This window comes from Rattus rattus, chromosome 12 (assembly GCF_011064425.1).
Source record: "Rattus rattus isolate New Zealand chromosome 12, Rrattus_CSIRO_v1, whole genome shotgun sequence".
In the NCBI taxonomy this organism is placed as follows: Eukaryota; Metazoa; Chordata; class Mammalia; order Rodentia; family Muridae; genus Rattus; species Rattus rattus.
Genome location: NC_046165.1, coordinates 72074193 through 72097133, shown reverse-complemented (window position 1 = coordinate 72097133; position 22941 = coordinate 72074193). Strand labels below are relative to the sequence as shown.

At 46.4% G+C, this 22941-nt stretch overlaps 1 protein-coding gene across 1 annotated transcript; it reads left to right on the top strand.

Annotated features, from left to right (window-relative positions):
• Positions 1–2628: 2628 nt before the first annotated feature.
• Positions 2629–3072, top strand: LOC116913231 (ribonuclease pancreatic gamma-type). Its single transcript, XM_032917400.1, has one exon. It carries the CDS (start codon positions 2629–2631, stop codon positions 3070–3072), a length of 444 nt encoding a protein of 147 aa, XP_032773291.1.
• The last annotated feature ends 19869 nt before the right edge of the window (positions 3073–22941 follow it).

The window sequence follows — 22941 nt, the reverse complement described above, 5'->3', positions numbered from 1 at the left end:
TGGGCTTCAGGGAAGCTAAGACTGCCTTTGGATGAGGCCCTCACTTCATGCAGCTCCACTCTGGCAGTCCTCATAGTCACAGGAGTCTCTGAGCTCCCCTGCATCTACTCTCCTCATCCTGCATGGAGATGAGGTGACAGTCACAGGGTAAGATCAGTGGCCCCATTATTAAAGCCGCTGGTGTCAATGTTTTTTTTAGATTTTTTTTTTCTTTTGGTCTTTTTTTTTTTTTTTTTTTTTTTTTTTTTTTCGAGCTGGGGATCGAACCCAGGGCCTTTTCCTAGGCAAGCGCTCTACCACTGAGCTAAATCCCCAACCCCACTGGTGTCAATGTTGACCTTTCTGGTCTGGCTTGTTTGCAAAGGCCCTGGCCAAGGTTAACAGGAAGTTTCATCTGCAGTGTAGGCCTGGTAGGCTGCTCCTGCCCCCTCCACTGCTGCTGCCCCAGCTGAGAAGAAGCAAAGGAGAAAGAAACCTGAGTCTGATGATGAATGAGGACAAGGGCTTTGGTCCTTCTGGATAAGCCGCTCTGTTAACTTGTTTAACCAAAGGCTGAACCTGTAAAAGCAAACAACAATAAAAAGAATTTCCCCAGGAGTCTCATGCTGGGGAAAGAAAGGCCAAATGGGGCCTTGTGCTAGTCAGAGAAAGAGTTGTCTCCTAGAATGAGGTTTCAGACCTGTGTGACAAGTTGTCGGACCACCTTGCAAAACAGACTGGAGCCAAGCCTGGGATGGGTCAGAGATGTGTGGGGCCAGGCTTTATCAGGAATGCTTATTTATGTATACCTTTTGTCATCCACTTCAGTGATGGTAAAGTTCATGTCAGGACCCTGAAGATGGACTCAGGACTCACTGGGCTCTCTTTATTCCCTTTCCAATTAGGCACATTGAATACACTGCATTTCTCTGCTTCTTGGTATTATTTGTCGTTTTAATTGTTCTATTGAGGATGGGTCACTGAATCTGGCTTGGTAAGCCTGCCCCAACAACTCCACTAGAACTGGAACCCTTCAAGCTGCAAACAGGAAGCCCTCTTATTCTCTCTCCATGAGAGGCACCGGAATTTTGCCTACCATGGATTTGAGATCTGAATTCAAAGTGAAGAAAGGTTCCCTCCTCCACGATTCCCAGGATCTCTGTGTGTCCTTTGTTAACCTCCAGGTACACAGCTGGTTCATTAGTTACAAGGCTTTGTGAAGGAGTGTGAAGTGGACGTGCCCTGGTCACTGTGGCTGCCCTACTGCCCCTTGGGAATCAGCACTCGGGCTTCAAATGGCTTTTCCTTGGAATCCTCTGGGGATTTCCCTTCCAAGTTTACAATGGCCTTGTTTTTATCATTCAGACAAGATTGGCCCATATTTACTCCGCCCAGTTTTCTGGAAGCCAACCCCTTTTAAGCCTTTTAAATTCTGCACCACAGAGACTGGGACTGAAGAAGTTGGCTTCCAATTTGCTCTGGAATTCAAACGTTTAGGTAAGTGGCCTAGAGGTGGCCTCTGTATCTATTTCTGCTTGAGAGTTAGAACTGAGAGAGTGGAGGCCAGTCACTCTTGACTGACACCAACTCCAGAGAAGCTGGCCCAGGCAAACAGCTGGAGGCCCTGGTGGGTAAGGTACAGTCAGTCAGGTATAAAGAACTAGTGGTGTGGGGAGGGCAGAGCTCCCAGGCTGAGGAAGGGAGCTTGTGTCTTTAGAGCACAACCCAAACCCTGTATACTGCCAGAGTAGGGTAGACCAAGTTCTTCTGTGTTCTCAGATAATGAGAGGACAGACAGCCACAGTCCTGGAGGTCAGTAATGACCCAGGAATACATTTTAGCTATGGCACTTTCTAAATGAACTTACGATAAGGAATTTGAACACTATTAATAAATGTGTTCTATTTTTCAAATATATTTTATATGAAAAAAAAAAACAAACAGTATTTAGCATTTTGGTAAGAGTTTAGGTGACACATCCCACCAGCTAGAGAAAGGAATGGCTTCTCTTCAGTAAGTAATGAAGTAAAACAGTGTCTCATTTGCAAGATCTGTCAGCAGAGGGAAATCCTTCTGGCTCTCCTAAAGAATGGGACAGTCCTGGGAGGCTGAGGGGGGGGCTGTGCTGGGAGGCTGAGGTGGGGGGGGGCTGGGGGAGGTGGGGGACTGGGGAGGCTGAGGTGGGGGAGGTGCTGGGGAGGCTGAGGTGGGGGAGGTGGGGAGCTGTGCTGGGGAGGCTGGGGAGGTGAGGGGGGAGTGTGGGGAGGCTGGGGGGGGGAGGCTGAGGTGGGGGAGTGCTGGGGAGGCTGAGGTGGGGGGAGTGTGCTGGGGAGGCTGAGGTGGGGGGAGTGTGCTGGGGAGGCTGGGGGAGGCTGAGGTGGGGGGAGTCTCCTGGGGAGGCTGAGGTGGGGGAGTGCTGGGGGAGGCTGAGGTGGGGGGGTGTGCTGGGGAGGCTGAGGTGGGGGGGGAGTGTGCTGGGGGGAGGCTGAGGTGGGGGAGTGTGCTGGGGAGGCTGAGGTGGGGGGGAGTGTGGGAGGCTGAGGTGGGGGGAGGCTGAGGGGGTGTTGCAGCTGGGAGGCTTCTGGGAGCATTTGTCTTTTTTTCTCTTGAGCCTTTCCTGTCAGGCTCCCTCAGAGCAGCAAAGCCACCATGGGTCTGGAGAAGTCCCTCCTTCTGTTTTCACTGCTTGTCCTGGTGCTTGGATGGGTCCAGCCTTCCCTGGGTGTGGAATCTAGGGAAACTCAGACCCAGAAGTTTCAGAGGCAGCACATGGACGAGGAGGGTCACTTCCCGAGCAGCCCCACCTACTGTAACCAGATGATGAAGAGCAGGGGGATGACCTCGGGGTCGTGCAAGCCGATGAACACCTTCGTGCATGAATCCTGGGAAACGGTCCAGGCCATCTGCTCCCAGGGACAAGTGACCTGCAAAAACGGGAAGAGCAACTGCCACAAGAGCAGCTCCACCCTGCACATCACTGACTGCCGCCTGAAGGGCAGCTCCAAGTATCCCAAATGCGACTACACAACCACTGACAGCCAGAAGCACATCATCATTGCTTGTGACGTAGTCCACTACGATGCTTCCGTGTAGGGCTTCACCTAGGCCAAACCAGTGAGATGTCCATGTCTCCCATCATGGCAACATCTTTCGATCATTCTTTCCCTGAGAGAAATAATCCCATCCAACCAAACATTCGTTCCTGTCCTGTGTCCTGTTCCCCGACCCCTCTACAGACACAGACAAATGAAGCAAGATGGCCCTCACCAGAGCATGTCGCTTCACCCTTAGACTTTCCCGACTTAGAACCAAATAAAATTCTGTCCGTTATAAATTGCCCTCTCAGAGGTGTCCTTTTAGGCGATTCACGATGGGGTAAGGACAGCAGGCAAGTCACCTCAGTCATTGGTCCACGTCTTCCCCATTCCTGGCAGCTTTAACTACACCACTGAAACTAGAATTTCCTGCCTGTCCGCTGAGCATTCATCCTTCCCATACACTCTTCTCTATAATAAAGTCTAACGTCCATTCCAGCTCCCCGTAGCTATGGGCCTCAAGTCCACCCCTCCTCATACCAATACAGATCAGTGTCATCTACTGAAGATAATCCTTCCAGTCAGAGAGAAGAAGAAAGCTGCCTTTGCCTCTGCCTTTCAGCATCTTCCATCAGGGTTTCTCTTGGAGCTTTATTTCTCAGTGTGAGAGAAAGGAAGCAGCCAGTCTTGCCTTGCAGGGGCTCCTTCCTACTCTCCTGCCTCCTTGGCCTGAGTCAGACCTCATGGAACAAATAGGAAAGTGTGTGCCTGCATGTGTGTGTGTGTGTGTGTGTGTGGTGGAGTTGGTTGGGGCTTCAGTTTTAACAACCACAGTGGAAATCAAATTTCAACGATGCTTTTGGGAAAGAGTCACGAAGGTGGCACAGTCTGGTGCGTGCATGATCCAGGATTCATGGTTGGGTTCTACATGGAAGGTATGGAGTGGAGGTATATTTCTGTAAGAACCAGCCACCAGTACTCCTGGACAAACTGTAGAGTTCCTCCGCAGATTAGTCGATCATTTTAGGTTTGTTTGGGTTTTCTTTTAACAATTTGAGTAGCAAACAGCGTCCTGAAACTCAGTACGTGACCGATGATGGCCTTGAAGTCTTGCTTCTCCTTCCCGGATCTCTCAAGTACTGGGCTCTTAGGCGTCTGCCGCTATGCCCCTGCTATTTGGGGTGGGAGTGAACTTCTTCCAAGTGGATGGGTCAGTGGCTAAATGCATTTACTGCTTCTCCTGGTTTGCTCAGCTTGCTCTCTTATAGAAACCAGGACCACCAGCCCAGGGACCGTACCACCTACAATGGACCCTTGATCACTAATTGAGAAAATGCCTTACAGCTGGATCTCATGGAGGCATTTACTCAAGGGAGGCTCCTTTCTCTGTGATAACTCCAGCTTCTGTCAAGTTGACACACAAAACCAGCCAGTACACCCAGGAATCCTGTTTGTGGAGAAGCTGAGGACACACCTGATCCCAAATCAACAAGGATCTTTTAGAATGATTTCCCATAAGAGTTCCCATGTGTGCTGAGTAGAGAGGATTTTTTTCCCAGCCTCTTTCCTTCTGCCTGTGTCGATGCCCTCCCCCCCTTTCTGTCTCCAGTCTGCTTCTCTACCATGTAAAATGCTCACTACTAAAAATTCAGTGCAGATTTTCTAGCCTGTCTTCAGCTATGGCTCCCAACAGTCTTGGGGCTTCCCCTTTCAGGGAGCAGGGAGCTCCCCATCCTGAGCCAGTCCATCTGAAATGGGCTCTGAACTTTCCCTTCTGCTTTGCAAATTTCCCCATTGACTTTGCTGTTACAGCTTGAGATATTGAGACATCAACCACGTAGCTGAGAGCTGTTACCCAATATGTCCAGCTATTCCCTGGAGGTTGTATTCCCTGGAGGTTGTGGTAGACAGGCCTGCCTGTCCTCCACCAGCTTCCTTCTTGAATTTCCTGGTTTTGATGGCTGGTGGTCATGATTAAGTAAGAATGACTGACTTTTCTTTTTGAAATAGTGTTGGGTGTGGTGTGTAGGAGAATATTGTGTCTGCAACTTGGTTTCTGCCTCAGTCATCTCAATAAAGTGAAAACTCTTAGAAGTTACAACATGCATATAAACTTGAAACCTTTAGCAAAGACACACAAACACATGTGTGTGCATATATATATATATATATACATATATATAAAATCTCAATTGAGAAATATTAATCAAGGACTTTTTTCCCTTTGAGATTGGCTCATATGAAGCCCCAGCTGATCCTAAAGTCCCTCTGAAGCTGAGATAACTTTGACTTCCTGACCCTCTACTTCCCAAGTGTTGTGCTTATAGGCACTGCCACTACGCTCCTCTAGGACAAAGGACTTCTATGACCCATATCAGGTTTTCACGTGCAGATACATTTCAAAACATTCAAACCCAAAGCATGAGAATGGACACAGGACAGTCTGCTTCAAGGGAGTATGTGTGATATCACCTTGTTGCTCATAAAGAGAAACTGGGGTGATACCTGGTGGCTTCGCCTATCTGAGGGCCAGCTAGAGCAAATCCACAGCAAATCAAAACCAAAGAGAAGTTCAGAAGTACAAATGCTATCCACTAGTCGTTGGATAAATGTTAGCACTAACTTTTGTTTTGTTGGTTTGGGACAAGGTCTCATTGTGTAGACCAGTCAGGCCTGGAACTCCCAGAGATCTCTTGTCCTGCAAGGTGAAGAAGGAAACTGGAGTCAGTATCATACTTGAAGGTACTGGGTCAAAACTTCCAGAGTCTGACTTTGTGGCTTATTCTTCTTACGCATATAAGTGTGGTAAAACTTTGGGGAAAGGTTTCCCATGTGACAGTTATCAAAACAATGCATTGGGCATAGCTACCTAGAAACTCCCCAGCAAAGTAGCAAAGCACCTGCGACTTTTGCAGTAAGAATGAATGCTACTGGCTGACACACAGAGCTCAGGGCTGGGGCCTAGAGAGGAAGGATCAGTGATAAGCACAGGGATAGATTCTGTTGGTGGAGGATGCAAAGTACACGGGGCATCTTTCACAGGGATAGGTTCTATTCAGTGAAGGATGAAGCCCAACATTAGGCCCTAACAATGCTTAAAATGTTGGGGGATCCAGGTGGACACTGGCCCCCCCTAGATAAATATCGAAGGATCACCAGGTCATTTGATTACTTCTGCCCTGGCATTCCAGGTGACCAGTTCCTTTGAGGAAAACAGGCTGGTGTAATTGACAGACCTGATTCTCCAGTGCTTACTCTAAGCTGGGCTTCCTACCCTTTGTGGCTCATTTGCATAGTGTGGAGACTCCGGTTCATTTGCATAATGTAGCCTTTCTGTGCCTTCACTGTTACACGTAGTTCTAAATATAACTTCATGCATCTGCTGTCTTGTGAGAACACTAAGCTCCACCCAGGAGGGTGTGTACTATCATGAACTGTGAGCTACCCTCAGATACACTCCACAGTTCCTAAGAATCTGCACCGGAATGAGCACCAGTTTTAGCCAGAATGGGGAGTTCCCAGTCTTGCTCTTTACCAAGTTGTTTTTTTTCTACGCACTTCTGTATAAGGCTTTGGATGAAGGACTTCTGGGCTTCAGTCTCCTCCCTGCTCGCCTCCCTCAACTGCTTCCTGAGATCTGTGGTCGTAGAAATCATTCCAGGAAACTGAAGGACAATAATCAGGCTATGACTGCTTTCATTCAAAGGACAGGAAAAGTCTCCCGGTTCTGTCTATAGCTTGTTGAGGAAGGTCTGGATCCCCTGCATTCAGAACTGTCTGGGATACTGGCATCAAAGTTCAGTTTAAAACTGCTGTAGTCTCTAAGATAAAAATCCTACCAGGAGGCTACAAAAAAAAAAAAAAAAACCCAAGATCCAAGCAAAAGTAACATCATTTCACCAACCAGTGGCCCCAGACAGGGCAAAGCTCAGGAAAGCCATGATGGTGTATCCCAAGAGAGCTGGTATCAAATAGCTAGCTTCTGAACACGAGACTATTGGCTAAATATTATTTTTAAACCATTTTGAACTTGTCCTGATATGTTGATCCAGAACCAGCATCTCCCTTTGAACAAGAAGCAGATTCCTGTTTGGACTACATATCTACTAATGCCCTTGTGTGTTGAAAAGCAATTGCTACCAAAGAAACTGTCATTGTACAGCCTTGGCTGAGGAATCTGAGCTCTCTGTTGATGGGACTGGCAGAGAAGACCTCTGAGGAGGAGGTAGCAATTTCTCCTGTTCTAGCACAGCACCAGCACTGATTCCAAGGCTAACTACAAAGGGAACTAGATGGCCAGGCCTTGGGTCCTGTGTTTGAGAAGCTCAAAGGGAAGTACTGGAAACATACGTAAAGGAAAACAGTCAGAAGTGGCATCTTTTTAACATTAATATGCAGCTTAATAAGTCTCTTCCCAACAATAGAAAAGGACATCAATGAACACCTAACTAAAAACCCATTTCTCACTGGGCTTGAACCTTTAATCCTAGAACTCAGGAGGCAAAAGAGTTCAAGGCCAGTCTTGGTCAACAGAAGTTCCAGGCCAGGGTAGCAAGCAAAAGCAAACAAACAAACAGCTTCTCAAATCTACAGATGGCTTCAGGAGAGGCCTATCACCTCCCATTGTACTTCTGGATCAAGAGGAAAGATTTCTAAAAATGGAGGCAAGGCTTCGGTGATACAAGCAGATTGGTTGTATTACCCTCGGTTTCAAAGGGATCCAAGCTTCCGTGGCAGAGAGTTAGAGGTCAGGAGTTATAGTAACCAGCCTACTCCTCAGGTGCCCTCAGTCCTGTAAGGGGTCATGGTTCCACGGTCAGACCTCTTTATCTACCTCCCTCTGCTCAGGGTAATCTTCCTCCAGACCGAGTTGTTGAGCACCAGGTAAGTCAGTATCAAAAGCTGAGTCTATGGAGTCTGTTGCATCAGAAGAGCTTGTCCTCAGGGAAAGAGATTCATCTTAGAAAATGTCCTGAAAGCCTCACCTATCTTGTTGATAAGAGGCAGGATATTTATCTTTCCTTAATGGGTTTTAGCACAGTTGAAGGTTTCTTAACACACATCTCACAGATACAAGAAAGTCATCTGTCACCATATCTGTGGTTCCCTGTTGAGCTACTGTAAAACCTCAAGCAATGGCTCCTGATCTGGTGAGTCTATACTCTGGACAGATTGTCAGAGGGATTGTGAGCAAACAGTTCATTTTCATGTCTCTTGGCTTCCTTGAAAAGCCTCTGTTTCTCTTTAGGAATACAACCAAGGACAGGTCCTTCTATCCCTTGACGGAGCCTCCATCATCCATCTTTTATTGGCTAATGTTGAAGTCAAATACTTTTTCTTTTTAAAGTCAGGGTCTCACTATGTAGCCCTGGCTGGCCTCGAACTCACAGAGTTCCACCCACCTCTGCCTCCCAAGTGCTGGGATCAGAGGTGTGTGCCACCACACCCTGTCACTTATTTTCTTTTAGATTATCAGCATCAAATTAATTACAACCCTCATGTGTGGTTGGTTGCCCACAGGAATTGAAAAGAATCCTCAGGGAAGAGATGGAGGGTGGGGGGTTTGGAATGGGAGAAAGCATCTCTGTGGCCTCTGTGCAGATGTCACACCCAGTGAAGTCTTTCTCCAGCTCAGATGTCCCTGGTGGACCAAGCACAGCCTGCCCCAGGCTTAGAAATGCTTCTGGGGTCACTCATTCCAAGCCACTGGTTAAAACACCCAACACTTCTGGGGTCACCCATCCAGGTTTTGAAACAGTCATCAGCGTTGTCTCTCCAGGAACTGTGCCCCACTATAACTTTCCCAGGACTAGGATTGCAGGCACTACGGATATATCTGAGGCTACTTGTTCCTGCTCCTTGGTGAACAATGGGTGCCCATAACCTTGGTGAGAGAATGGTAGTTAATGCTGATACTCATAACTGGTCAAAGCACCCAGTATAAATAACTCAGCTATGGGCAGGGTGGGTCATCCCAGACTCATAGAACAAACATGTTGGAAGAAAGAGCCAAATGGAAAAGCGGGTGGGTGAAAACGAGAGCTGAATTCCAGACACGACAGCTCACAATAGATAGGATTGCCTTCACAAAAATCAAGCCAGTCAACGTCCCGTCACGAGTAGGGGATGGACCTCCAAGGCCCCACCCTACGTGAGGGGCTAATAGCAGTGGATGGCTTCTGAGGGAGCAAAAGAGTTCATCCAGTCAATATAATAAATAACATAAATGTCAGACAAGGTCTAAAGAGTCCCCACCGGACAGAAGCACTAGATTACACTAAGGTAAAAGACAAGACTTCAAGGGTTGGGGATTTGGCTCAGTGGTCGAGCACTTGCCTAGCAAGCGCAAGGCCCTGGGTTAGGTCCTCAGCTCTAAAAAAAAAAAAAAACAAAAAAAAAAAAAAAAAAAAAAAGAAAGAAAAAAGGAAAAGACAAGACTTCACAGGGACAAATGTCTTCCCCTTGGGGACCGACGATAGTACCCAAGTTTAAATCTAGTATTGGGTGGTAATGAGAACCTTCCTTGGCCTTGAGTGCTAGGTTGGTTAGACGTTGGGTATTCAAGAGTGAGAGAGTTCCTTCATTCCTGTGAGGAGCAAACCAGGAAGCAAGAGATCAGAATGAGATCTGACACGAGGAATGTGTCTCCATATTGGAACTCAGAGCGAGTCACAGCTGAGTGGAGACCTTAAAGAAGAGCGGGTGTTGAATAAATAAAATGGAGAGGAAGAGCTCTCCAGGCAAATGCTCACCCATGAGAACAGACCCAGCTGGCCAGCCCTGGGAGCCCAGAGGACCATCCGACAGGAGTAGATCACTGGAGAAGTCAGGGAAGAGAGAAGCAAGGAGACCAGATCAAGAAGCAGCTTGAGTTTAACCATGAGGATTAAAGCCTTTTAATTACAGGGTCAGATCACTCAGTAAGGCAGGAAATGGATTAAGTGTGGATTAGCCCGAGAGCAGGGAGATTATACAAGATGCAATCATAGTAAGAAACCCGGGAGGGATTATAATCCCGTGAAATATGAACTGGGAATGAACAGCAGCAGAAAGCCAAAACTGCAAAAGAAGCCAACTCCAGAACCTGCCTGACAGGTTCCGGGCATCGGAAGAAGAGGAGGAATCTAACAGAACAGAGTTAGACCCCTGTTTCACTGACCACTCTCAACAACACTGAGCAGACTCAGAAAGGTTAAATAACCTATCAGAGCTCATGCTAGAGAGTAATCTATTTGATATTTAACTCAGGTCATCTAAACAGAAAGGACTGGGAGTTTATTTTCACATGTCAATATTAGGCATTAAAGCATCCAGTAGGAACGATAAGAAATACGCATCTTCAGATATCAAGGCCAGATGTGGTGCATGCTGTCTCTGCAGAGGAAAGGGAGGTCTCTGGAAGTGGTGATCCTGCTGACTCATTTGCACAGAGAACACAGGAGCACATGCTGTGCAATGAGAAATGGGTTCCTAGGAAGCACTCTTCCCTGGGCTTGCAGCATAACTCAGGGCGGAACTGAGAGCCTGGTGTCCCTGCCTTCACCTCCGACTTCTTCTTTCACTTGGGTCACTCTCCTCTGCACACAGGCACGTCCCAGCACCTGTCTCTAATGCAGAAATAACAAACTGCTCTCCTTCCTCTTCCAGGATGAAACCATTCTCTCCAATCAGCAGCCACCTCAGGACCACCAAGCCTCCACTCTGAGCTGCAACGGGGAGGCTGCAGCCTGAAGCAGGATAACCATCTTTTGGGAACCAGACTGCCCCCTTTAAAGGATAAGGGTCTAAGGAACTTCTCTGGGCCACCTTGAAGGACAAGAAATGTTTGATTATTTATACTTCTTGTCCCCTACTCCGTCCGACTCTTCCTCTGTTTAGACCACATTCATGCTCTGAAGACAGACTTGAGATCATGGGACCCTTCATCCAGTCCTCTACTCCATGTGTCACACTGCTCAAATCTTTCTTTTTCATCACCAAGCACCACTTTAATTGGCTCTTTGGGGACAGGTGGCAAAACTATTCTGTTAGGAATCCAAAAGGTAGATCTTTGGCTTTAAAACTCTAGTAACAAATGACTTGGGGGGGGGGGGGTGGATTGAAGCCTTTTCTATACAAATGTAAACATTTCCCATACAAATGTAAAACATTGTACCACTTGCAGGCATAATGTTTTTGTGCGCAGTGTAAAGGTTACCCTTGTGTCATTATTCAAAGGCTGATTTCTCTGCCCTCATATCTTGTTTCAACCCCAACACGGCATTGCAATGCTTATATCAAAGAAGGACCAGTCTCAGGCTGGAGAGATGGCTCAACGGTTAAGAGTGTAATGGGATCTGATGCCCTTTTCTGGTGTGTCTGAAGACAGCTATAGTGTACACATTAAATAAATAAATCTTTTTAAAAAATGACCAGTCTCGGGTTGGGGATTTAGCTCAGTGGTAGAGTGCTTGCCTAGCAAACGCAAGGCCCTGGGTTCGGTCCCCAGCTCCAGAAAAAAAAAAAAAATGACCAGTCTCAAGTTTGTGTAAATAATGCTTACTATTTATTCTATGCCTTGTCAATAAATGCTGATCACCCAATGGCTGAACAAAAGAGAGAATAAGGTGGGACTTCTGCCATTGAGGAAGAGGAGGAGGAGGAGGAGGAGGAGGAGGAGGAGGAGGAGGAGGAGGAGGAGGAAGAGGGAGGCGGAGGAGGAGGGGGAAGAGAGGAAGAGGAGGGAAGAGGAAGGGAGGAAGAGGAGGAAGGAGGAGGGATGAGGAGGAGGAGGAGAGGAGGAAGAGGAGGAAAGGAGGAGGAGGAGGAGGAGGTGGTAGTGGACGTGGTAGTTTTGGAGGAGTTTTGGAGTTGGAGTCACAAGGAAAGTGTCCAGAGACTGTCCATGGAAACAAACCTGAAGTCTGAAGAACCAGACCAGTAATAAAATGCCAGTATCATGGAAATTCAGTTAGACTAGTTTAGGGGTTAATATAAATCATTAAACTGCCCAGTAATGAGATGAAGCCTTAAAATAAATCTTGGTTTTTCCATGTGGTTGTTGGAAACTAGCTAGAATAAAGACATACGGCTGCCATATTAATTCACTGTTATGTTTATATTAAAAAGAACTCGCTTTACAACCACTGTTCAGATCTCGAGCACCTACATAAACACTGGGTGGGACTATAATTCCAGCACCCCTGTCACATCCAGAGGAAAAAATGTTTTCATATAATACACCGCCGCATACCTCCAGCTCTTACATTCTGTCTGCACCTTCTTCCACAATGTTCCCCGAGCCTTGACAAGAGCAAGCTATCTGTGAGCCTTCTTTGAGCATTGGGTAACCGTGTTACTTCAGCAGTCACTTTGTTTCTGAGTCATTCCAGCACCAGGCACCATCCACTGTAAGCTTTTCTCCATAAGTAAGGCAGGCAGCAGGAGTACTAGCAGCAATAGTCTATGTGCACAAGAAGCTCAAATGCTTAGACGGTAGCTTGACAAGCCGATCACATCCATTGAAAAAGACAATCGCAGTTGTTTTCCTAGTCGGTCCCTGTGAGCCTCCTCACCAGAGGTTTCCCCACTGGCTTTGAATACCAGATATGAATTCTCTCCTGTGGAGAGGACCTTACATCCAACTATAAAGTTATTGGCTGTTGCTATAATAGTCCATGCCAGTATTGTATCAGCTGGCACGTCTTGCCTTATGTTGATAGCGTGGTATACAGGTCCCCGGCCAAGTAGAACTGCTGGCAGCAATTCTCCTCCAGCAGCCAGAATAGATAGCATCTCTTGTGCTATGAATATCAGCCAGGAAGGAAGGAGCTTCTCCTTCAGCAATAAGGTCCTACCATCTAGTTCTGGTGTCCAACTGTATCAGTAATAGGTTTCATTGTTTGGGGGGCATCTGGTACACCTCTGACCAACAATTCATAAGGAGTTAGCCCACCGCTAGCACTGAGATTATCAATTAAAAATTACATGGCTTTTTGACACCCCTTTTTCTTGCCCGATGTTAAGATGCCTTCGTTCAACTCTATTGTTTCTACTATTAATTTTAGACATCTTTCCAACTATGTAAAACATTCAGAAGTTAACATTAGGGGTTGGGGATTTAGCTCAATGGTAGAGCACTTGCCTAGCAAGCACAAGGCCCTAAGTTCAGTCCCCAGCTCCTAAAAAAAAAAAAAAAAAAAAAAAAAAAGTTAACATTAAGAGATTCGTGTAATGAATTTCTTTTATTAAAGAGGAACAAGATCTCTGGAAGCCCACTGTCATCTATTCCAGCCAAGGGTGACTTGATCTCGGGAGTTTGGTCACTATAGCTCGCATTAATCTCTGAAATATCATATGATGAACTAGAGGTGAGAAGTGTAATGGATCCAAGCACAGAGCTCAGGAGAGGAGAAAGCCACCTTTCCCCACTCTGATCCATGCGTGCTGTTGTCACTTGTCACCTACCTTTAACTGTATATTAATGAGAAATTAAAGTGTGATCCTATCCTGTGAAACAGGAGCAGGAGGATGTCATGTTCCATGCAGCAAGACCCTGCCACAAAAAAACAAACAAACAAAAACAACAACAACAAAAAAAAAACAAAATAAAGGGAGGTACCCTACAAAACAGATCACGTGACCAAGCAGCAGCATCTCTGGTGTTTATCCAAGTAAGTGGGAAGCATGTCCGTGTGCTTCTGTTTGCCTAGACACCTTCCCACATGTGTGCAGCAGTGTACGTAAGTGATCAAAGGGCCCAAGCAAACAGCCTAAAGGCTTAGTAAAGCATTATTTCTCCCACAATTTCAGAGATTCTGCTCACAGTCCTTGTCTCTGTTGGTTCTGGGCCCATAGTCGGCAGAAGACAGTGGTGAGGGCAGGTAGATGATGAGGCTGTGACCTCATTGGCTGACAGGAAGCACAGCACACCGGAAGGGGCCCAGGGAATAGTCCCCAAGGACACTCCTTCAGCAACCTACTCCTCTAACTGGGTATGCTCCACGCCCTCCTTTTCACCCTCAGATTATGAATCCATCAAGGGATCAAGCCACCCAGCCAGTCAGAGCCTCAGAATCTAAGCATGTCTAGAAACGCTTTCACAGAGATCTTTTTTCTAATCTCTGAGGTATTCCTCAATCTCATTAAGTTGACAATCAAGATTAGCCACCACAAGCTGCTTTATCTGTAACTGTCAACATCTGAAAGAAATCAAGACAGCCTTAAGAAATTAACTATGGTACATCAGCAGAAAAATAAAGGAGCCGCCAAGTTAGGGAAACACAGGGGAGTCTTAAGTGCACATCACAGAGTGGAAAAAAAAAAAAAACCAATCTGAAAAAGCAAAGTGTGTAACCGTACTTTTGGCTACTTTATCTTGTTCTTTCCCCTTCTACCGTTCTCCACTCTTATCTCCTCAACCCCCTAACGCTAGGTAGGGGAGAGAGAAGGATATAGGGGAAAGAGGATATCAGTATCCTTAGACTATTTCCTGCTGATTAGGGGCATTGAGTTCCTTGGGGCAAGTCCAATGTTTCCCCAAGTCAGGACATCTCCAACCAGCACCCAGCAACACAGAACAGCAGCAGCAGGGGCAGCAGCATCAAGGGGGGACAGCAGCTTCAACCCCCTCTCAGGGCTCTGACATTTTTACACTTTCTCAAGAGTCCCCAGAATTCCGAATGCAAACTATTTTCAGCTGGCAAAATCACGACACCACTGGAGCCCAAGACAAACCCTAGTGAGCTGCTATGGACCATCTAAAGCAGCCCCATATCCCACTCCTGGGGATTAAAACAAAAACACTCACACAACACTTCTGTGTTTTTAAAGAAACCAGACCTCTCACCACAAAGCTCCTGTATGATTCCAACTCCATGCCATTCTGGGAAAAGGGCCAAACTAAGGCGATATTAAATACATTAGTGGTTGGCGACTAGTTTGTGGGGGAGAAGCGAGGAAACAGAGGAGGAGATTTCTAATGCCATGGGAGGATTCCAAGCACACACTAATGAGAGCATCACACATCCACCCAAGTCACGTGTGACACCAAGAACGAGCGAGCCGTGCTTGGATATGCTGAATGGGGAAGACTTAGAATGCAGGACATCTGCACTTTCCTTTAGCTCGGAGCCTAAAACTGCTGTTTCCAAGATACGAGAGCAATGGCTGCTGCCAGAGATGACCCAGGTTTGGTTCCCAGCGTCTATGTGGCAGCTCTCAGCCATCTGTAACTCCAGTTCCCTCTTCTGGCCTGTGTGTGGGTACCAGGCATGCACAGGAACATGAAGGGAAAATATTCATAAGCATAAAATAAAGATAACAATCTTTTTTAAAAGAGCTACTTAAAGGAGGAATGTTTCTTTGGGTGGTGCAGGTGGGCTGTTCAGCCTTCCCATTTCGTTTTTATTGTTCTTTATACATTTACAGTTTTATGTGTCTGTGATTCATTCTGACCACGCTCACCCATCCTACCTCTGCCCTGACCTCCCACTCTTCTAACCCCTTCCTACTTCCAGCTCTTACAGTCTTTCCACCAGGTCACCCATGCTGCCCCATGGGCATTGGAGGGAAGACGTAGATGCCTCATTTAGGGCTAAGACGTTTGTTTCCTTGCTTTTTTATTTTCTTTTGGGTCAACTATGTAGTCCTGGCTTACCTAGAACTCGCTATGTAAGTCAATCTAAGGCTGGAATCAAACTCACAGCAATCCTCCTGCCTCTGCCTCCCAGCAAAGCTAAGTCTCCTGGTTTAGGACTTCTTTACCAAGGGTCTATAAGCTTGGCTCAGCAGGTAAGAGCACTTACCGCTCTTGCAGAGGATCCAGCTTCCCTTCCCAGATCCCACATGATGGTTCACAATTGTTTTTACCTCCAGTTCCAGAGGATCTGACACCTTCCTCTGTCCTTACTGGGTGCTTGTATGCACTTACTACGCAGATATATATGCATCCAAAATTCCCAAACACACACACACACCACACACACACACACACACACACACACACACACACACACACACACACACACACAAATAATAAAAATCTTAAAAAAACAAACAAGCAAAGATCTTTTTCACCCAAAGGTTGTGGACGTGTTCTGGGTTAAAGGCAGTTAAAGAGACCCGATAGCCAAACATGGTACTGGGCATTTGACTTGACCCTGACTAGAGGGGAGACATCCCATAATATGCCATTGCTTGATCAATTGTCAAGTGAGAACAAAACAAGTTCAGAACAATGTTGCATCACTGTTAATCTTGCTATTCCAGCCAAAACTTTCTGACTGCTGGCTAAAGTTTTTTTCCGAGTGACTTTTCCCCATAGCACAGAACATCTTTCCCACCATCCACGCCCTGACCACTTCCAAACTTTACAAACACACCCAGGACCTTCTAGAAAAGCTGGCCAGGCATTTCAGGCTCATGATCTCTTCTGAACTGATCCGTCCTACTTGCAGATGTCTGGCTGCCTACGTTCCTAGCTTTGCACTCTCAGAGCTCTCTCGATATAATGTATCACACATCACAGAGATCTGGCCAACAAAAGGTGTTCACAGTAATTTGTGTGTCTGATGAATCTTCGTGGATCAGTTACACTGTGTTATTAATACACTGAGATAAAGAAAGCATGGCTTCTGCCTTCAAGAGGCTTCTGGTTCGACTGTAGAAAGCCTGGTTTTAAATGTGCAGAAATGCAAACGCACAGGAACTGTTCCAGAGTGGACTGCACTGCTGGTTTTAAATCGAGGCTGAAGTGTGAATGTACAGGAAACCGTGGGCAAAGACTCGCTATGATACACACCCGACAGAGTGGACTACACAGACAGCTGCTGCAGACCTCCTGTGGGTCTCGTGTGTGAAAGCCATGCTCCTAACCCTACCTTCCTCCTACAGCAGCGAGAAAGGAACGGAAGGTCGACCTCAGGAGATTCAAGTCTCTGCTGTGAACAGAGGGAACGAGAGTAGAGATGGGGCAGAGTTTGCCAAGATCAGATAACTAAGAAAAAGACTCTGGTATAGTCAGGGGTATGTGTACCTTCTGTGAGAGTGGAACATGCTGCCGGAGGGTCATCCAGGGGTCACGGACCCTGCGTGTGGGTTGCGTGCTCTCTAATCAGCTCAGGTTGATCAGGATAAATGATGCGAAGACGTAACCCAGAGTCTTTCCCGCACTCCAACAATCTCCATTTCAAAAGAAACAATAAGGCTTTTCTCCGATAAAGAGAAACCGTCTTTGTGCTTAGCCTGGGGAAACAGAGCTGGAAGAATTTTCTCCACCTCATTGTGCCTGGGAAGTAAAAAGTCCGAAGCCACTCTGCCCGGCTCCGGCCCCGCCCCCACCCCATGGCTTACTTGACATCTAGCAAGGTGCTCGTGACTCTAAGCATCAGGTCACAAATTCTACTCAGAATTGTGTGTCCCTCCTAGCGTAACACAAAGATTGCACAGAGCAAGAGAAATACAGAAGGATACAGGATGCTCACTCTCAGAGCAAGGTACAACCGGTTCAAGAGCATTTCTCAAAGTCTGTGAGGCATTATGGGAAAAACAGTCCCACGGCCCAAACATCTAGCATACAGACTGAAGTGGAGCAATCAGGATTTACTGCAGAGTTCGCATGATCTAGCACACGCTGCAAATGTCTTAGAACAACGCGGCAGACAGACTTCCTAACACTTGACTCAGAAGCCATTCTTTCTCCGCGTTACGGCATCTCAGAGGATCCTGTTCACACTATACTGGGCTCTCAGATACTAGAGAAACAGAGCTCTTGAGTGACCCTCAAAAGTTATTTAAAAGAAAAGAAATAATGGTTAAGGAAAAGGAGACAACCAACCTCACGTCCTCTGATTAGATTCAACAAAAGCAATTTGATCTTCCTCCCTTCCTCTCTCCCTTCCTTTCTTATTTTCCTTCCTTTCTTTCTCTTTCATCATTTCTTTATTTCTGTCTTTTTCTTTCTTTTTTAACCCTTCTAAACGGTGGTAACTTTTGACTAATGTAAAAGTAGTATTATCTTACCTCTTTCTTTCCCTCCAGAACGGTGGTTCTCAACCTTCCTGATGCTGCGACCTTTAATGCAGTTCTTTATGTTGTGGTGACCTGCGATCGTAAAATCATTTTGTTGCGACTCCATAACTATAATTTTGCTACTATTATGAACTGTAATGTAAACCTCGGATACGCAAGCTCTCTGGTACGTGACCACCCCTCCCCCCAAACGGGATTGTGACACAGAGTTTGGGAATCACTGCTCTGGAACACCTGGTAGGAACAAGGGTCCTGTGGTATTGATGTTCTGAGGTGAAGAGGGTTGAAGAACTTTGGGGATCTACTGGGTGTGGCTCTGAGCCTGGATCTGGGAGGTGGAGATAAGACCAGGAGGAGTTCAAGGCTATTTTTAACCTAGATACCTGGGCTAGGTAAGACCTCGTCTCAGAAAATAACTGAAACAAAAAACACAAAGAACTTGGAAATTTCTATTTAAAAGGAGAGAGATGCAGACCAAACCAGATGTTCCCTGACTTTCCAAATGGTCCTCAAGGCTTTTGAAATTGCTGTTGTAAAGTCTTCCTGACCGTAGCAGCTGTGCACCCTGTGGGTCGGTGTCTAATGCTCCATCACACCACAGAGCCACAGGATGTATCAGGATTCCTCACACACTTGGGAATGCCTTTCCAGCTCTCCTGCTGTGTCCCCACATGCAATTGAGCTGCCCCTGGATGGTTCTGGATGGAATCTCACAGCTTACAAGTGAGACCACCACTGCTTTCACATACAGCTCCTGCTAGAGCTGTCAGCTGGCCTCTGTTCTTTTTAAGATGTTATCTTATGTGTTTAGGCTTCGTGCCCTTATCTATGTCGGTGAACCGTGGGTGTGTGTGTGTGTGTGTGTGTGTGTGTGTGTGTGTGTGTGTGTGTGCCCTCAGGGGCCAGAACAAGGAAACAAGTGTCCTGGAACTGAAGTAAAGATGACTGTGAGCTTTTATGTGGGTGCTGTGAGTGGAGCAGCCGGTGTTCTTCGCCTCGGAGCCATCTCTCCAACCTCACTGTTCTTCCTAAGAAGGACACACTAAGAAACCAAGGGGGGAGGGGTTGGGGATTTAGGGCTCTGGAGTGGTACCAGCAGACATCCACAATAAAAAGAAATTTCCAGCAGTCCGAAGGTCTGAACAAAAAGCTGATCTCTGGGTTTGGGATTTAAGGCTTGCCCTGGGTTCAGTCCCCAGCTCCGAAAAAAAAAAAAAAAAAAAAAAAAAAAAAAGGGGGGGAGCAAGATTAAACAAGCAGATATTCTCTGAGGATACCTTGGGATTCCTAAGGATCTTGGAAGAGCCTAGAACAACGAACAAGGTGATATTGTTCCAGGAAGAAGGGACGCCCAGGGCTGCAAAAGACCATGGAGTGTCTGACTTAAGAAGTTGACAATTGGGTTGGGGATTTAGCTCAGGGGTAGAGCCCTTGCCAAGCAAGCACAAGGCCCTGGGTTTGGTCCCCAGCTCCGAAAAAACGAAAAGAAAAAAAAAAAAAAAAAAAAGAAGTTGACAATTTAGAGAGTATTAATTGTTTAGTTAGAGAAACTATACACGAGAAGTTGACAATTTAGAGAGTATTAATTGTTTAGTTAGAGAAACAATACACATTCAATTTGAAAAATCAGAAAATAAATCACATTTTTTTAATTTGTTTGTTTGTTTGTTTGTTTGTTTGTTTGTTTTTCAACATAGGTTTTATCTGTGTAGCGCTTGCTGTCCTGGAACTCACTCTGTAGACCAGGCTGGCCTTGAATTTAGAGATTGCCTGCTGCTGTCTCCTGAGTGTTTAAAACCTATTATCACGCCAAGAGAGGAAAACACATGCTCTTTCCACCAAAGATCCCTATGTATTAACCTACTGAAAGGCAGTTGGAGCAGCCCAACGAGTGAGTCACATTTGACAGCTGAGAAACTGAAAGAAGGGAGGGGACCTGGGGGAAGGACATCCTTGATTCACCCACTGCAAATTTTCTTTCTTTTATATAGGCCATCTAAGGCCTGAAACTCACTGTGTACAGCAGGCTAGCCTCAAACTCATAAATGTCTGCCTGCCTCTGCCTCCTGGGGGCTGAGATTAAAGACGTACACCACCACACGCTGCACAAAGTTTGTTCTAAATCTATTTTCAAGGTAGACATAAAATAAAAGATACATCTTCCCCAAATCTTCTTTTACCTCTATTATACAAATACCATGATCTTATTTCCTTCCATCTTCCAAAAGTGCCACCATGCCTTCCTCTGTAGGAAATGCTCTCTGTAAGGGAATGTTCGCTGTTCAATTTCTCCACCAGTACAGCGCACAACGCACCACGGTAAGCCACCAAAACCCTTCTCCAGGGCTTCCTGTGAGCTGATGACTAGGAGCCGGTCCTTAAAGGAACCTGGCCATCCCAGGCTGTGGTCCTCACTGGGCAGAAAGACTTCTTAAACATATGGCTTGCAGTATTAAGGCACAGTGAGCTAAAGGAGAAGTGGGGGTGGGGGGGGTCATTGTACACGGTGTATGTGATGTGCCTGTTTGGAAAGGTCTCATTCCCCACAGAAGTGAATTTATTCCAGCAGTTTTCGCTTGAGCTTGTTGATCGTTTCTCCAAGAGCGTTCTGGTCTTAAGTTTTGTAACCACACAAAGAGTGTGCTTTTACACAACACTTTTTTGGGATGACATCCTGAAAGTGAACATTGAGCAACGTAACCGTGCTCTGATAGAAAGTGCAGAACTGGTTAAGAAGAACAGGCCACTGTAGTGACCCACAATTCCTAGCGTGAGTTTTGGCAAAAATTCCTGGGCATCGGAATCATCCGTGAATTCTGAGTTCTGAACATCCATATTAGCGTCTCTAAAGTGCAGGGCCGAACCCCATCTCCTCAGACTGAGACTCTCATTCTGTCAGCGACTGCAGCTGTCTTGTACAGAAAGGAGGAAGAGAAACTCGCAGATGGAAACTGTTAAAGAACTAGCGGGCAGGAGGTGTTGGTCAGCATTTAAGAGCACTTATTGCATGATCACGAAGACCAAAGTTCAGATCCCAGCACACACATAACAGCTAGATATCTCCCCCATGTCTATAGTCTCTGCTCCAAGTGTGGAAGAGACAGGAGGACCCTCAGGTTTGCTGGCCTCCAGCCAAATCAAGAGAACATTGAGTCTCAGGCACATTTTTCTCAGAGAAATAGGCAGAAAGACAGATAGTAAAGGGCACTTAGTGCCTTCCTACACATGGACAGGCACGAGCATCTTCACAGGCGCACACGCACACACACACACCGTGCACACACACACATACACACATCACACACACACACATACACACACCACATACACACACACACATACCGCACACACACACACACACACACACACACATACACACATCACACACACACACACACACACACACACACACACACACACACATCACTTTAAAATCCAATGGGCTAGAGAGATGGCTCAGCAGTTAAGAACCCTGACTGCTCCTCCAAGAGGACCTGGGTTTGATTTCTAGCACCGCTATAGCTAACAGCCATCTATAACTCCAGTTCCAGGAATCCAAATCCCTCTTCTACCCTCTGCTGACTCCAGCCACATATATGGTGAATATATCATGTAGGAAAACATCCATACATGTAAAACAAAAGAGTTAAAAATATAAAAGATTGGCTTATGAGAAAAAAGATGGAATTGTCTTTATGAGTCTGGCTTATCTCCGTTGACGAGACGATTTCCAATCTTCCCCACTTTTCCTGCAAATGTCAACAGTTGATTTTCCTTTACGGTTGCATCAAGTTCTACTGTGCATGTTGTGATCCGCTCTCTTTACCATCTGTTGCTGATAGACATCAGGCTGAGCCCACTTCCTGGGTCCTGTGCATAGATCAGCAGTAGGTGTGGCTGAGAAAGCATCTCTGGAGTGTTTCTTCAGGGCATAGAGCCATGCAGGCTGTAACTGGGGAATACAGTAGGGCTGTCTTCACCTCTTTCTAGTCTCCACAGCGCTTCCACAAGTTGGCATCCACAAGTGGTGCATACAAGGTCCCCCTTTCCCTTCACCATTATCCTCAAATCCTTGACAGCATTAGTCTTTGTCACTTCCTTTCTTCACGACAGCCCTGCTGACTGGGAAAAGAAACAACATTCATGACAGCCTTAGCTATTAGGGAAATGTAATTAAAACAACCTTGAGGATCTCTGAGTTGGATCGCACCCTGACTACAGAGTGGATGCCAGGACAGCCAAGACTGCACAGAGACCCTGTCTCAAAAACAAAACAAAGCAAACAAACAAAATGGCCCCTCACACCCAACAGCTTAAGGGTCCATCTCACCCCAGTCACTGTGGTTAGCACCAAGAAAACACTGAGCACAATGCCGGCCAGGATCCAGAGAAAGCCCAAGCCCTGTTTGCTGCTGGCAGGAGTGTAAGCTGCTGTGGCCACATGGAAATCAGTGTGACATTTTTTGCACAATCTACCTTCTGAACCACTGATACCACTGTCGAGTATGTGCCCATTGGTCATAGAGGACTAGAGGGCGAATGTGGGACACATTTGCACATGGAGTTCCATTCAGATGGAAAGAAGTCAACTTCTCAAGAAATGGTTGGAACTGGACAGTATCTTAAGTGCAGTACTCAAGGCTCAGTGAGACAAGGGTCATGTGCTCACTGAGATGTGGACCTTAGCCTCTAACGTTGGGTGTGAGGACTTGTGTTAGTGCATCTGAGTAGACAACAAGAGACAGAAAAGAGTCACCAGGAAAGAAAGCTTTGAGGGAGACAGTCCTAGAAAGAACTCTGTCCCAGGAGAGTGAGTGCCCTTGTCAACAGTGAACTTCTCTAGAGCATGGGGGGTCTGTGGTGCTGGCTAGAAGACAACAGAAGTCTTAGATGACAGTTTAACAAGGATAGCTAGCCC

Bases quoted from the DNA above. Each gene is read 5' to 3' on its own strand.
- LOC116913231 (XM_032917400.1), top strand. From the start codon at position 2,629: ATGGGTCTGGAGAAGTCCCTCCTTCTGTTTTCACTGCTTGTCCTGGTG.